At 36.2% G+C, this 16,764-nt stretch overlaps 2 protein-coding genes across 2 annotated transcripts in view; both read right to left on the minus strand.

Annotated features, from left to right (window-relative positions):
• The window catches only part of LOC132175725 (probable bifunctional TENA-E protein), a 26,958-nt gene that overhangs the window by 216 nt on the left and 9,978 nt on the right, over nt 1-16,764 (minus strand). The gene's annotated exons all lie outside the window — the stretch shown is intronic.
• LOC132189278 (protein SCARECROW-like) lies at nt 384-1,031 on the minus strand. The gene has a single exon (XM_059603981.1). The coding sequence runs from the start codon at nt 1,029-1,031 to the stop codon at nt 384-386; it is 648 nt and encodes a 215-aa protein (XP_059459964.1).

Genomic DNA, 16,764 nt, shown 5'->3' on the forward strand with positions numbered 1-16,764 from the left:
AATCTTCAAGCGCCAGAAAATTCTCTCCTCACCCTCCATGGCAACAATGTTGCTTATCTGCTTGCTCAGGTATGTATCTTCCATTCTCAGCCTATTTGGATCGCTCTCATCCGTGCAAACTTCCAGGCATTCGAAATATGCAGTGTAGGATAAGAGAGCATCGTTGAAACGGCAAAAGAAATCTGGTGAATTGTGATCTGCATCAGCTTCTATGATCACCATGACACATGGGTTGAGGTCTCTAAGCACTTTGAGCAGAGATTCCAAGCTTCCAGGCTCCCTTATCATATGATTCAGCGGAACAGGGGAATAGACAGCAACAGCTTCATCAGACATTGTCTCGAACATGTCTTTGCTGAGATCTTTGATGTCTTTTACCATAATTATTTGGAATGAAAAGGGTATGTTAAAGTGTCAGCAAAACGGGCGAGTCTTTTCCCTGTCTCCTCAATCCTCTGTTTTGATGATATCCCAATTGCAGTTACTTTGAGAAGCTCGATTGGGCATCCATGGCGAGTTGCAAGGGCCTGCATAAGCACTATGCATTGAGCTCCAGTTCTGATTGCAAGGTCAATATAGTGAACCCTTTTCACAGAAGCCACACTTTCTACAATTGCTTGGATTCCTGCAAACTGAGTAATTTGGCTGAAGGGAAGGTGAAGATAACATGCAATGATGGTAAGATTCCCGTACGCCATTGTCTCTTCTTCTTCACTACTACTCTTCGAGCCCTTTAATGCATTTCCCCCTGCTTCTCTATCAATCCTCTGTTGAAGGGCTTTGGTAAAATAATGAACGGTTCTTTGAACTGAGCTTCCTGTCTTGGAGGACAAGAAATCACAGAGGCTTAGCAATCTGCTTCCTTCATCATGTTCTTGCTTGGCAACCTTCTCTGCAGAAGCTAAAAGAAGACATGCAAGTTCCACATCAATGGTTTCTTGGTGGGAGAGACCAAAAACATGGTTTTGGATTAACACTTCTTTCGCTATTTTCATGACATCTTCCGCTGATAATCTACGGACAATGCCCATGGTTTCAAGTGTTTTGAGGTTGGACTGTGAAGTTTTTCTTGGCGACCTCTGTCTCTCACTTTGGATTCCACAGTCCACGCTAATATATATAAAAAAAATCTGGAGTTTATCGACTAAATTGTGAGCAAAAGAATTGTTTAATAGCATATATCGCTGTCCGGACGAGTATAACAAGGATTTGAGGAAATATGCTAAGAACAGCAGCCAGCAATGATTCGCATATCAAAAGAAAGTGAGAATGGAAAAGACAGAGAAAGCCGCAACTTATTCTTGCCTTCACAAATTATATCCAAACAAGTCAGAAAGTGAAAAAGAAATTGAGTACTCAGACAAGTTCAAAAAAGTAAAGCAAACGTCACAGGCATGTGTGGTTATCATCATGACTTGCAGCTTCACATTGGCCTGTCAAATAAAATATATCAGGACTGGCGAGTGGATGTGATTATAAATAGATGATGATGTAGTGTGACGTCGTCGGTCACAGAGATAAACAACAAATAAAAGAATCAATTCTTCTTAAAAATCTTGAGTATATTAAGGATTTAACTGAGTTCTTTTAAAACACAAGAGTCTATCAAAAAATTGAGGACAAAAGATAAAAGAAAATTAAACTCTAAGCTTTCTTATTAAAAAGAGAAATACTAGGGATAGTACATCTTTTACTAACAGATGTTTACTAAACTGATGTGTCGCTCATTCATTGGAAAAAAACAAAACAATTAATTAAGAGAAACGTAATGAGTACTAATGAATGAGCTACACATCAGTTTAGTAAGTCTATGTTAGTAAAATATGTAGTACTCCTAGTATTTTTGTAACGACCTCGATGGGCAAGTCAATTAACTAGTAATTGATCCCATGGTTTGTCTCTCAGCTCTATCCCTCATGGGACAAGTCTCAGGGATTTCAACCTCTCATAGACAAGAGACCTCAGCGGAAGACTTTCTAAACTATAGAAATAAAGAGCATTACATACACAACCACACATTCATACACCAGAGTAAACAAAATACCTCATAATATAAAAATAATCATCAAATGTACCAGTCATCAAATCATCATCAAATAAGGTTACAACTCATAATATAATTGTCTTAACAAAAGATCAACAGATCAAATTCTAAGTTTAAGCAAAACTAAAGAGATAACAATCCCGATCATGTCTGCTCGGGTGGTTCCTCCATCAGTTCACATAGAATGTAACCAAACTGGATCCAAGTCCTTAAAAATTACTCGAATCAAATCATGCGCGATCACCCACGTCTACTTCAAAGGCACCTTCCTCTAAGCTAGCTAAACCGTGCAATTATTCGTAATGGAGGGGGAAAAACATAAAATAAAGGGGTAAGTTTAAAAACTTAGTGAATGTTAACGCATATAATGCTCATGCTAGTTTTTGTAATGAACTCTGGTTTTTATAAAGTATGCAGCAGTTCTATCATGATAATTTCTCATAGACGTGATATAGATATATGATATATGCATATGATATAAAGTAACAGTTATAGTTCAATAGTATGGTCTACCCGAGATATTACATCTTCTCAGCAGAGTTGGCGCTGTCCCAAGTGACCTGTAATACAATCTCAGTGCCCCAACCATTGTATGTTACCGTACATAACACTAGCAGCACGACCGAGTCCGACCTCGGGTGGACCACATCGCTAATGATGTTTGTCCTGTAGTGACCATCCATTAAGGCTGCACCAGCCACGAAACAACTATTAGATCCAAGGCCCATATAACACACACCTTTGACCATAAAGTTAACATGTATAGTAAGCCATGGCCATTATACCACACGTACTAGTGTACCATGTCATACGATGCAATTTATCTTGTCTGTATTTTACATACACGCTTTTTACAAGCCTCACTTTGTTAACATATTCAGCACAACGTTTTTTCTCAAAAATGCTTGAGTTCATGTGCAACAAGTATAAATCGTAAGAGTTGCAAATATGCATATTTTGGTACACAAAATAGACGTGCAGTCATGGAAAATAACATCGAGTATTATGTGAGTTAAAACTCACCTGGGTCGATTAAATCCTCTGATCACTCGTTCAACAAGTTCGGGTCCTCCAAATCTGTAGAAAACCTTCTATTAGTCCTAGGTCTGACTAAAACAACCCTAGAGCATGAAAACAGGAGCTATCGGATGGCCGACCAAAATAGCGTTTCCTGTAACGCTTCTGACCGTACGTTCAGGCTCGATGCCGTACGTCCGCCCAGAATATTTCAGGTAGAACCTTATTTTGTCCATTCATCTTCGTATCCTCCCATATCAATTTCTAAAGCCTACCAAAAGGTCTTCTAAGACTACCTCTCTCAAAACAATGTTCCCATGCAATAGAAAACATAATGTAATGCTAAACCCAACTCTAAACAACATCAAAGGTATAATATGTCTAAGTTTCAAACCGACGTCTAAGCTACTCTAGAAAGCATTAAAAGAGCATAACGACTTAGAGAGAAAAGTTAGGCGCATAAGGTTACCTCCTAGAAGCAACCTTCAAGAAAACACCTCTCCTTCTCCACAAAACACACAATCTCACAAGAACACATTCACAAGAGGTTTCTAAGAGCCTGTGGGCGAGTTGGAACAAGAAAAGGGCGAGGGTGGGGTGAGTATTTATAGAGGAGAAAAGCTAGAGACGCTCACCAACTCTCCTAAAAAGTAGCGGACATCCGGTACTATTGGGGCATACGTCTAGTTCTATTTACCCAACGGTTCAAAGGCTGTATTATACATCCAAGTATTATCCATAGGTTTTATAAAAAGTAGCGTACGTCCGATGGTCCCCCATCGTACATCCTTGTATTATTTGCAGGCGTACGTACGGTGGTCTCCCCGCGTATGTCCTCTACTAACGACAGGAGCATCCGGCAACCCTAGCGTACGTCCGGTCATAAAGTCCAAAATACCCAAAGTGCCCTTCCAGCTGTTCCTAGTGACCCAAAACCTAAATTAATCATTTAACTAAGCTACCTAAGCTTAGTTATTTATTTGAGTCACTACAATTTTTCTATTAAAAACCAGAATAATTATCATAAAGCTACATTCTTGGGTCTATAAAAAAAGTATTTATAGGTCTCAAACTCCGAACCCTAGTAGTAATAGTAAATAAGTTGGTTTAACAAAACTGCTCTAGGCGTTCAAACGGAACATACTCTCATTCGAACACTTGTGAGATAAAACTAAAGAAAATACAACTTTTATTCCTCGTTTGGAGGCTCATTTAGACGAGCTAGTGAACGAGGGCTTCTGTGACTCTCCTGGAATGCTTCGTTTGCAAGCTTGTTCGGAAGGGTTAGCGAACAAGGGCTTTTTGTGACTCCCCTGTAATATCTTGTTCGCAAGCTTGTTTGAATGAGCTAGCGAACAAGGGCTTTTGTGATCGTTTGCAAGCTCATTCAGATGGGCTAGTGAACAAAGGCTTCTATGACTCTCCTGGAATGCTTTGTTTGCAAGCTCGTTTGAAAGGATTAGCGAATGAAGGATTTTTGTGACTCCCTTGTAATATCTTGTTTGCAAGCTTGTTTGAACGAGCTAGCGAACAAGGGCTTTTGTGACCCTTTCTTTAATAACTCGTTCGAATGAGCTTGTGACCTTGTTTGAACGCCCCCGGTTGGCACTGTAACCTGAGCACTCTCAACACTTGCATCTACTCCAATCTTCCTCATAAACTCCCATGCGTCTACATCAGATGATTACTCCAAGGCTAATTTTTTTTTTTTTTTTTGACAAATTAATTTTCGATGGTATGGAAGTAGAAAAAATTAAAAGATAAAGAAAAAGGTATACATACCCACCTCAAACTACTATTTCATTGTCAAAGCCTCCTTAAACTGACAATTTACAGTTGTGTCAATGTCCACTATAAACTACCAAAAACATGTCAATATCCTCCCATAATGATAAAAATACCCTTATTAAAAAAATTCTAGAAGTTTTAAAAATTAAGAGAAAAATGAAAAAGAACAAAAGAATTCAATCAACAAGAAAAAGTAAAAAAAATCCAGGGATGGTTGAACTATTCCCATGTGTCTAACATTTTTTTGGTAATTTAGGATGTCATTTAAAGCAATTGGTAGGTTATAGTAGTTGCCAATAGGGTGGTAGTTTAAGGAAGGATATGTGTGATTTTTCCTTAAAGAAATAAATCACGCATAATACAAATATTTATGTGATTCACGTTAACAAGGCTACATTTACAAGCGGAGACGACTAGGAAGAAATTTCACTATCAAAAGATGGCATACTAAGACCAGTAAAGTGAAAACTACTAGAAACCCAAAGCCACACCCTCTCACAAAAGAAAATTATTCTGTAGAAGACAAAAATGAAAAAAATAAATCTCTCAAATTCTCTCTTGTGTGACAACTTTACTAAAAATAAAATTTTCTTTCTTTATGCTGTGCATCATCTCTCTTCCCTCATCTCTCTTCTCCCTTGTTTAAAGGACTGAATACCTTCTTTCACAAAAGGGGAAAGTCGACTAGCCGAAGTATATAAGTAGTGTGGAACACAATCAAAAACCCATTCTAAAAGAAAAACTGAAAGAGCATACATGACTTGATGAGAACAAGTCATTAACATCACAAATCTCCACTACCTTGACTTCAATTCCATTTAGTCCTCAAACACAAATCTCCTCATGGTGTATCCTCCATCAGTACCTCTAAGAAAAAACAAGTTTAGACTCTTAACACAATTTAAAAGAATTATGCAACAATAATATCAATTTATCAAACCACAACAAATATAAAGATAAACAATCACACAGTGAACACACATGTTTTGTTAATGAATTGAAAACCCTTTGAAAAACATCTCAAATTTAAAACCACTATGTAGAAGCCAAATCCAAGAAATAAATCACTAAGAAGAATTCAAGTGTACAAGCAAATCAAATTTACAACGCCTTTGTAATGGACTTTCCCTTATACCAGACAAGCAACACCACTATCGTCTTCATGATCTCCTTTACCAGAACTCCAGTAGAGTTCAAGATGCGTAAATGCTCTCATTAAGATCTCGAGGGTTTCTTAGAAGCTAGATAACAAAGGGGTCAGGACGAGTTGCTAACGACATTTCTAGCCAAGCATTCTAGAAGTCACAGCATCAAGACGTCTTGCTAACGACACATTTTGTAAATCTTGTTTCAAGATGTCTTGCGGATGGCCTCATTGAAGACACTCTATAAGTCTTCTAAAGCATTCACATTAGGAGAACTTGCTAAAGAGGTTCTCTAGAGTGCTTCTAAATGAAGTACATCAGGATAGATTTGCTGAGGCCAATTTAAACTTCAATAATTAAACTCCAGATTAGAATGCTAAAACATCTAAGTATTTAGGGTTAAATATATTTTAGCCCCCCGAATTTTTATTTCTTTTTCAATCTTGTCTCTAATGTTTAAAAATTGGCAATGTACCCAACGAAGTTTCAAAAATTTTCAATCTAGCCACTCCGTTAACCATTTATGTCTTATTTGATGAAAAATGGCTCATGTGCGACGCACCTAAGTTTTTTTGTGCAAAATTTTCAAAATTGCCCCTTGTACATGTGTTGAATTCCAAAAATGCCCCCATTAAAAAAAAAAAAAGTTGGCCAAACCACCCCAATGGCTCCTATGACCACCCCTTTTTTGTGTTTTTTTTTTAATAAAAAAAAAATAGTGGTATTTATGCTTTTCAATCATTTCCGTAAGAGAAAAATGAAATTATTGGCCTAGTGACTACATTGCAAAATTTTTGAAACTTGGTAGGAGAATACATTGCCAATTTTTAAACACTGGAAACAAGATTATAATAGAGGTGAAACTTCGACTCGCAGGGGGATAGAATGTATTTTTTTCAAGTATTAATAAGACTTACAACCATTGTTTTTGATCACTAAATAGGCTAACACTAACAAACTCTCCTTTGCCAATTCGGTGACAAAACCATTAAATTAATAAATTGCAAGTAAACAAAATCAAACTTTATAATATCCCAACACAAGCCAATAAAACCACCAACAAGACTTAAGTGAATGTTTTTGAAAAGCTATATCTTGTATTTGTCTTATGGAACCATAAGTAAAATCATCACACACATTGAGATTGAAAATATTAAATCAAGTCAAATTTTATAATCCTCAATGCTTATCTTAAATACATATGCAATGTCCACATTGTTCTCCCCCCTTTGGTAACAAAATGACAAAGGAAAAATACAATATGAAATGCAGATGAAATGAGCACAAACAAGAACAATCCCAAAATGCATATGAAATGAAGCACATAGTTCAAAAGCGAAATTAAATCACATAAGCAAATAAAAGAAATCATCACCAACCAAAGAATATTCAATTTCCCCTTCAATCATTCTCAGCCTCTCTTCCCTTATAATCACTCTCCCCATATCAAATGAAATGACAAAGGGCAAGACAAACAAATAATTCCAAGCAATGGACCAAAATGGGTGATGCGCATGCACCATATGAATGCAAACATGAAGGAAATGTAATAAGCAAAAGATTTAACAGAAGGTTACTTTAAACTAAAATGTGCATTAGTGGAAATTTTGGAAAAGTCTTATTCCTTAGTCACACATGAGACGAGAGATAAGTTGTATTTTATTTCACTTTTGGTTGGACTGACATAGTCATTTTAATATTTGGGTCCATAATGGGCAGGACCAATTCTATAAGTATTTGAGGAAGCCATGGACTCTCATCCTACATATATAAAAAAAGTTAGCCCATTAGACTTCATTAGGTTATCAAAGCAACTAGGGTTGAGAGACTAGTGCCCTCTACACACAACACAACAAGACAAAGGGAGATGGCAAGCTCATCGTCTAACAAAGAAGGTACGTTTATATTTTTTTCATTGTTGTTCACATGTTGTGGTATCAGCGTATTCTGTCTCTTTTCTCTATGGCTGTTGATAAATCTCATTGTTTTAAATAATATTATTATTATTATTTATTTATTTTTTCTACGCAAACAATGAGACTTGTGCTTGAATTGCTTTCCTTATGGAGTTTATTTTTTATTTTTTTATTTTTTGTATGGGTCATCATATGCCCTTCTTTTTTTTTTTTTCTTTTTTTTGGTGAATGAACGATGAACCCACTGCAACGGAACAAAAAAAAAAAAAAATTAGCTTTTTTTATTTTATTTTGTGGATGCCTGGCCGAAGGCCTCACAATTTCCATGGCGGTGCACTGTAGGTATGGGCATTGTTCAATGGATAATATTCTATTTTAGATCTTGTTTGCACATCACATTTTCTCAAGAAAATATCTGCACATCTCACAATTTCCTGTGTATGTCTTGAAAGGTCCAAGTCATAATTACATAAAAATAAAAAATAAAAAAAAGGGTCTATTTTGTTATTATTCATGACCTTTACATGTGATGTGCTAATATCTAACAAGAGATGTGCATGCTATTTTTTTTTTTATATATGTTATTTATAATATTTGTGTTTTGGAAGTTGAATTTTATGTTCTTTTTTTTTTTTTAGTGCAATATGGATAATACTGTTGTGAATCAAAACCAATGATTTTGATTAGTTACGTATCCATCTCTTGTGGGACTAATTATGATAAATTATTGGGTTTTCTTTTTATAGAAATTTCAATACAATTTGGATAATGTTGTGTACTAATACAGATGATTTTGATTGGTTATGTGCTTGCCTGTCGTGAGACTAATCATAATAAATTATTAGAAGTATTATTGAAAATTATCCAAAAAAAAAAGGAAATTGAGTTTGTTATTTATTTATTGAAATTGTTGCCTTACTAAGGTCCATACGGATAATTGATTTGCCCTATCGGTAAATCATTAATTTGGTAGGATGCTTAGGACGGTGAAGAGATTATTAAATACTCTACGCTTGATGACTTGGTCTTATCATTTTGATAACGGATTATTTTAAGTCTTTGTATTTAATTATTTTGCTTTATCATGCATAAATTTGAGATTAACTATATGTGTAAGAGTCTACTGTGCATTAAGACTCTTGCATGGAAAAATGTGCTGATTTTATAAGTGCATGTTTTTTGTTTTCCTTTTACATGCATAATAAATCTTGTTGTGATGTCCTCAGCTTTGGGCAATTCTAGTCTGTCTCTCCAATTATATGCCATCAAAACAGTAATGGGAACTAATTATGAAGATTGGTATGAGTCTCTCACTTTCAATTTAGCAATCATGAATCTTGATTTGGCTTTGAGGGTTGAGGCACCTTTTGAACTTACTGAGAAAAGTTCTGCCGAAGAGAAAACCTACTATGAGCGTTGGGAGCATTCAAATCGGACTTGTCTTATGATCATGAAGTACACTATTGACAATTCTATTAGGCTGAGTATTACTCATACTGATAGTGCCAAAGATTTTCTGGTTGCTGTTGAGAACAAGTTCATTAAGTTTGAGAAAGCGGAAAAGGGAACTTTCATGAAACTACTTACTACCACAACTTATGATGGTGTTAGTGGAGTCCATGAGCATATTATGAAGCTCACCATGTTTTTAACAAGCTAAGGGAAATGAACGTTGAGTTAGCCAATAGGTTTTTTTGTGTGGCAAGTGCTTGAGTCCTTACCATCTCAATTTGACGCCCTCAAGACCACCTACAATGCTCAGAGAGATGAATGGAGCTTGAGTGAAACGACTGCTATAGTCACTCAAGAAGAAGAGGTGATAAAAAAGGGAAAGTCTCTTGCTGTTTTTATGATGACACAAAACAGTGGAAACTTCAAGAGAAATTTTCATAAGGGCAACATTAGTGGGAACAAACCATATAAAGTAAAGAAATTCAAGAAGTTTTCTCAACAAGCTAGTGTGCACACCTCTTTAGAGCTTAAGATAGAAGGGTTCAAAGGAAAGTATAACTTTAGTCATGCATTTCGGCACAAAAAGGCAAATTACAATAAATATACAGCTTGCTTAGAGAAGAAAGGAATTACAAAGCCCCAGAAGGCCGAGTGATGGGGAGTTGATGTTGAACAAGGGAAACAGTGTGAAGGTCAAAGTTGATTACATTGGCACTACAAAACTTCATTTAGCCTCTGGGCGTTTTTTGGATTTAAAAGGAACTGCTTTTGTACCTTCTATTACGAGGAATCTTATCTCTATTTCTCTTTTGGACAAATGTGGATATACTTTTGAGATTGGAAATGAAATGGTTACTATTTATTATGATTTTATTATGGTTGGTTCTAGTATATTGTGTGATGGTTTATACATGATTGACTTGATGCCTTCTCTTTCTTATTCTTCTCCTAATACTCCTATTGTGAGTACTGAAGTTGGTTCCAAGCGTAGTAGGGCTAGTGAAATATCATCTATGTTATGGCACAAACGATTGGGTCACATCTCTAGGCTAAGAATGGAAAGGTTGATTAAAGATGGTATTCTTGCTAATCTAGATTTTTCTGATTTTGATACTTGTGTTGATTGTGTTAAAGGGAAGCTTGCTGCTAAAACCCGAAGACAAAAGGATGGGAGAAGTGAAAACGTCTTAGAATTGACACTCACTAATATACGTGGTCCCATTACTCTTATTGCTTTGGGAAATTATAGGTACTTCATAACCTTTATTGATGATTATTCACGTTATGGTTGCATTGAACTCATTCGTGAAAAGTCGGAATCTTTAGAAGCCTTTAAAAATTTAAAGGCTACTATTGAACTCCAGCGTAACAAAAATATTAAAGCTGTAAGATCAGATAGAGGTGGTGAGTATTATGGGAGATATGATGAAACTAGGCAAAATGCAGCACCTTTTGCAAGGTTTCTTGAAGCATGTGGGATTGAAGCGCAATATACAATGCCTAGAACTCTTCAGCAAAATGGGGTTGTAAAAATGAGAAATCGTACTCTAATGGACATGGTGCGATGTATGCTTAGTCACTCATGCCTACCAGTTCTTATAAGGAGGGGCCTTGAAAACTGCAACTTACATTCTGAATCAGGTACCCAACAAGTCAATTCCTAAAACTCCTTATGAGTTGTGGTATGGGAAAAGGCCTAGTTTACGGATTTTCATGTTTGGGGTTGTAGGACAGAAGTGAGACTTCATAATCCACTTTTAAAGAAACTTGATCCTAAGACTATCTCTGAATTATTTGTAGGGTACTATGTCGGCTCAAGGAATTCTAGATTTTACTGCCCTTCTCATGTGACTAGAATCATTGAGTCAGATCATGCCATTTATTTTGAGGATGATATTTAGAGTGGAATTTTCCATACCTCGTGAGATCTCATTTAGGGAGGAGCGTGTTGTTGTCCCAGTGCATCTTATTTCACCATAGATGTATGTACCTCCACCTGTAGGGCAATCTCATGGTATTGTTCAAGAAAATGTTATTAACACTGAACCTAATGTTGATAAGGGGACGAATGATGATGTTCATTTGAGGAGATCCTAGAGGACACGTAAGCCCGCAGTTTCTGATAATTCTGTAGTCTATTTTGCAGAAGCATGAGTTTAGTGTTGGATTGTCTATTGATCCGACTACTTTCCAAGAGGCTATTGATGGTCCATAGTCTTCGCATTGGATAGAGGCTATGCATGATGAGATGGAGTCCATGTGTCAAAATGATGTTTGGGATTTGGTTGAATTACCAAGTGGTTGCAGACCAGTTGGTTGCAAATGGGTTTTCAAGACCAAACATGATTCCAAAGGCCAAGTAGAGAGGTATGAGGCTAGACTTGTGGCCAAGGGCTTTAAGCAGAGAGAGGGGATTCAATATAAAGACACTTTTTCACCTGCTTCTACCAACGACTCTTTTCGGATAATTATGGCATTAATATCTCATTTTGACTTGGAGCTATATCAAATGGATGTTAAAACAGTTTTTCTTAATGGGTATCTATCCAAAGATGTGTATATGGAGCAACCGGACAGTTTTCAGGAGAATAGAAAGGAACATATGATGTGCAAGCTTAAAAGGTCTATTTATGGCTTTAAGCAAGCTTCGAGGCAATGGTACTTGAAATTTGATGAAATTGTCACCTTTTGTGGGCTTAAGGAAATTGTTGTTGATTAATGCATATATTTGAGGATCAGTGGGAGAAGATACATTTTTCTGTGCTCTATATGGATGATATATTGCTTGCAACAAATGACAATGGGCTCTTGCTTGAAGCTAAGCGCATATTGTCCTCTCATTTTGATATGAAGGACCTTGGTGAGGCCTCTTATGTTTTGGGAATACAAATTCTTCGCGATAGAACTAATGGTGTTCTTGGATTGTCTCAAAAAACTTACATTGATCGAGTATTAAATAGGCTTCATATGCAGTCTTGCTCTCCTGGAAAGACACCAATTGTGAAGGGTGATACATTTTCTAAGTGTCAATGTCCCCAGAATGATAATTGAAGAACTCAAATGCAATTTATTGCATATGCATCAGTTGTGAGTAGTCTGATGTATGCTCAAGTATGTACATGACCTGACATTGCTTATGCTGTAACTGTGCTTGGGAGATTCGTGAATGATCCAGGTTTAAGTCACTGGACAATTGCATAGAAAGTACTAAGGTACTTATAGGGCACTAAAAATTTTATGCTGACATATCGGCGATCCAACATTCTTGATGTAGTTGGATATTCAGATGCCGATTTTGCAAGTTGTTCAGATGATAGGAAATCCACTTCTAGATATATTTTTATGATGGCAGGGGGAGCTATTTCATGGAAAAGTGTCAAACAGACACTTACACCTTCTTCAACTATGGAGGCAGAATAAATAGCTTGTTACCAGGCTACGTGTCAGGCTATATGGCTGCAAAATTTTTATCTCAAGGCTAGTTGTTGTGCATACCATTAAGAAGCCGCTAAAGATATTTTGTGATAGTTCTACAACAATTTCTTTCTCTCGGAACACTAGAAGCTCTTCGCAATCCAAGCATATTGACATAAAATACTTGTTTATTAGAGAGAAAGTAGCCAAGTCTCACATTTGTGTTGTGCCCCACAGAACATATGTTAGAGGATCCACTAATTAAGGGGTTTGCTCCTATAGTGTTTCAGAAGCATGTGACTCATATGGGGTTGTTGGAGTCTTCTATTCTATTGAGTTAGTGGGAGTTATATGTTTTGTATGTATCGTGAGTCATTTGTGTTGCCATGTATTGTTTTACGATATTGATTAAGGCATTATTTGTGTTACAATATCAGACATTGTATGTTAGTCTCGGTGGGCTTCAAATAAATATAGAGTGATCACTATTTGTGCTATTTGTGTGCTATACTTGCATTCCATTTTCTAGATCACGTAATTGTAAATATTTGTTATATGTTATACATCCTATCGATGTTGATGTGGTCTTTTTGTTTGCAAAAATATATCAATAATAAAATTACCACTCGCAATAGGACGAATCCTTGCAAGATAGAGCTATATTAAGGGTGTCGAACCTCAAGGACTGCGTAGATGTTGTTATCAAGTTTGCTAAGATCAAATATAACTCAATTTAAAAGAAAATTAATTTATTTTGTTTTTGTAAAAGTAAATGTATAAAAATAAAGATAGTAATGAGAGATAGAATAAAGGGTTGAATTCACTACTAACCTCATAACAATGATCAATTATAATTTAATAATGGAAATTCATACTATGCATGATATAGGGCTCGGCTCACTTAAGTATTCAAGAAAATATCATCATTTAAGAAATAAGTATAATCCATCTTCGGTTGGCACGAATCATCCACCTAACCACTAAGATGCGGTATGATCCGTCTTTCCTTAGTATGAACTATCAAATTCCTTAATAGGCTCTACACAATCAATGAATAAGCATAACTCATCTTCGGTTGGCACGAACTGTCTACCTAAATTGCACTAAACTAGGGTGTAGTATGTCTTCCCTAAGCATGGCCTATCAAATCCTATTGATCATGTGTCAGTTAAAACAGTTGTATAACAATCATTCATATAATCACAAAAAATAAGAATGATTGAGTTCAATCAATATAAAAAACTTTCTAAGACAAGATAAGAAATTCATAATGATTGAATATAAACATTAAGATCAATTCTCACACTTATACAATCATCATGCATATAGAAAATCTCATATTAAAATACAATTAACCATTGTTACTTGAAAAGGGCTACATCAACGCCCTATTGCAAATTTAACCCTTATGGTGGTGCTAGGATGGCCTCTTGCCGTGGATTATCTCCTCTTCAACTTGTCAAGCCTCCAAGAAGAACTTTCAAAAAAAAAAAAAAAAAAAGACCTAAGCACACCTTCTCTTGAAGCTTAAGGGTCTATTCATAGGGAGCAAACAAGTCCTAGAAGCCTTAGGAAACGCAGAAAATCCGTAGGTCAGTCTCCCAGTTGGAATAGGAGATTGAAAACCTTCTTTATAGTGGATTTGGGCTATTTCCGCATGCTGGAAGCCCGCTCGATCCCACTTATAGTGCGTTCAATCCCACTTGTGGTGCACTCAAGCGAACCTACGCACGTGGCTGTTTTATGCTCTTATCTTACGGGGCGAGTTTGGCATAGCAAACGTCTGAATTAGAAAATTTGTATTTCACAATTCTTTGTAGAAGTTTGAGTTAGCTTTCCACTGCCACTAGTTCACCTCAATCTGATACTTTAGCAGAAAGTTATGTTCAAAATACTGAGACATGTGCTAAGTCTTCTCAAAGTGTGCTTTAATCCCAAAATCAATGGTATTTCTTGTATCTTTATTAAAAACATGAAAACACTAAAACAAAACAAAATCAAGCAAATAACAATGCTAAGGAATTAACATATGTGAGTTAAAGGCTTGAATGTGCAACATTTGACGCTTATCACACCCTCAAACTTACATATTGCTAGTCCATTAGCAATACAAAACCGAAAATAAACTGGAAAACAACAAGATAAATCCTTCTTTCGTGGGATGTACGATTGCATTTAGCGTATGCAACATGCCTTTTAAACCCCTAGGCATCCTAGAGGACGAGTGAAGTCTCGTGAAGGTTTAACAAGAATGGTACCCACAAACATTGTCATCATTATGTTATTATTAAGAATGAATGAAGTACCACAAAATAATGGGTCTCATTCATTAGCAAGCTTAAAGAAATAAACTCTATCTTCAAAATTTCAGGAAATTTAGAATCAAGTCACTAACAAATGGCAGTAGAGATAGCACAAGTTCCAATCAGTGTAATAGTGAACTAGCACATAGTTATAAGGCTTCAAAAATAATTTCAACATGAATGGTTCATTGCTCAAAATTCATTACACTCCCAATTGGATGAAATAACCAAGGTATATATATATATTGTAGGCTGTTTTATGCTTAGCTCCCTTAAGCTTTCTAATTGACTCATGTATCAGGCATTAAGCTAATGACTCCCAAACCAAATGACTTTAAGGCATTAGATGTAAAGAAACCCCTAAGAGCTTACTAACTTAAGTCAAAAAGGCTACAAAGCTAAACTAGCCATGTTATCAACCAAACCGAACTTCCAACCTTTTGACGCGAACACTCACTACTTAATAAGGAAAGAGGTCCGGTTACTTAGTGAAAAGCTCAAAGTGATCAATATTATTCTTTTTTTATTATTATTGTTTTTTTTATTTTTTTATAATGCCAAGATTATTCATCCAACAAGTCACCCAACTATATTTAAGACATTGACAACAACCATAATTGATTTCAGATTTCATACCTCACATACTATATGCTAATGTGTGCTTGTGATAATCAAATTGAAACAAGAAGCATCTCATGTTGCCATAAGTAAGTAACAAGACTCAAATTTCCTAGTCAATTGATCATGTCTTCATAACTGTAAGCCCGCCAATGAAATTCAAATCAAAATCAAAGCTTCACCACATGCTTAAGAATAACATAACAAAAATATTGGACAGTGTTTTGTTCTTCCATACCCTCAAACTTGAATCACACATTGTCCCCAATGTGTGTATAGAACTAAAAAACAAGAGCAGGAGGATAGGAATATCTAAATGAGCAGATGTGGGGCATATCATACCCCCAAACTTGTATGCAAAAACACATGTCGTGAAAAAATAGCTGATACTCCAACCAAATACCAGTCAAGTGCAACACGTTGTATAAAGATAATCAAAGAATGAAACAACAATGGTGAAAATAAACCTGGATGGAGATCATGTACCCTTGTGGAGTGAGGTTCAAGTGCACGCACAGGGCCTGCGCTTGAACCTATGAAGCTGGCTCTTGTAGTCAAAATATATGGGTTCCGCCAAGTCAACAGAATCCACATCCTTGATGTACTCAGTGCTCTCTGAGTTTAAATTTGAAGCACCAATCTTTTCTTCTCTTGGACCAAAGAGAATGGATTTTACCTATAGAAAGGTAATTCATAATGTCCACAAATCGAGATAGATCACTCTGAATATTCTCAAATAGTTTCTCATCCAAAAGGGAATCATGAACTGGAATAAAATGAGAGGAATACTGAGAGAATTTTTCTACCTCAATGGTCTCTTTTTGTGCTTGCATATTACTCTCTTGGCCTTTTAGTAAGTCATAAGCAATAATTATCAGGAGAGTGACATATGTCCCTAAAAATGAAGATTTCAGATTACCTGGAATAGAAGCTCGGGGCTCATATGGCGTTTTGGGAATAGAAGTTGACGATGAAGAAGCCTAAGTGCTCATTTCTTTGCCTTTTTCCCGATGTAGATCCCGTGGGGCCTCAATTTGCTCCTCCTTTATCTCTTCCACTTGATTTTC

The sequence above is a fragment of the Corylus avellana genome, chromosome ca1 (genome assembly GCF_901000735.1).
Source record: "Corylus avellana chromosome ca1, CavTom2PMs-1.0".
In the NCBI taxonomy this organism is placed as follows: domain Eukaryota; kingdom Viridiplantae; phylum Streptophyta; class Magnoliopsida; order Fagales; family Betulaceae; genus Corylus; species Corylus avellana.

Excerpts from the sequence above, each read along its gene's own strand:
- LOC132189278 (XM_059603981.1), bottom strand. The coding sequence starts at position 1,031 with ATGGGCATTGTCCGTAGATTATCAGCGGAAGATGTCATGAAAATAGCG.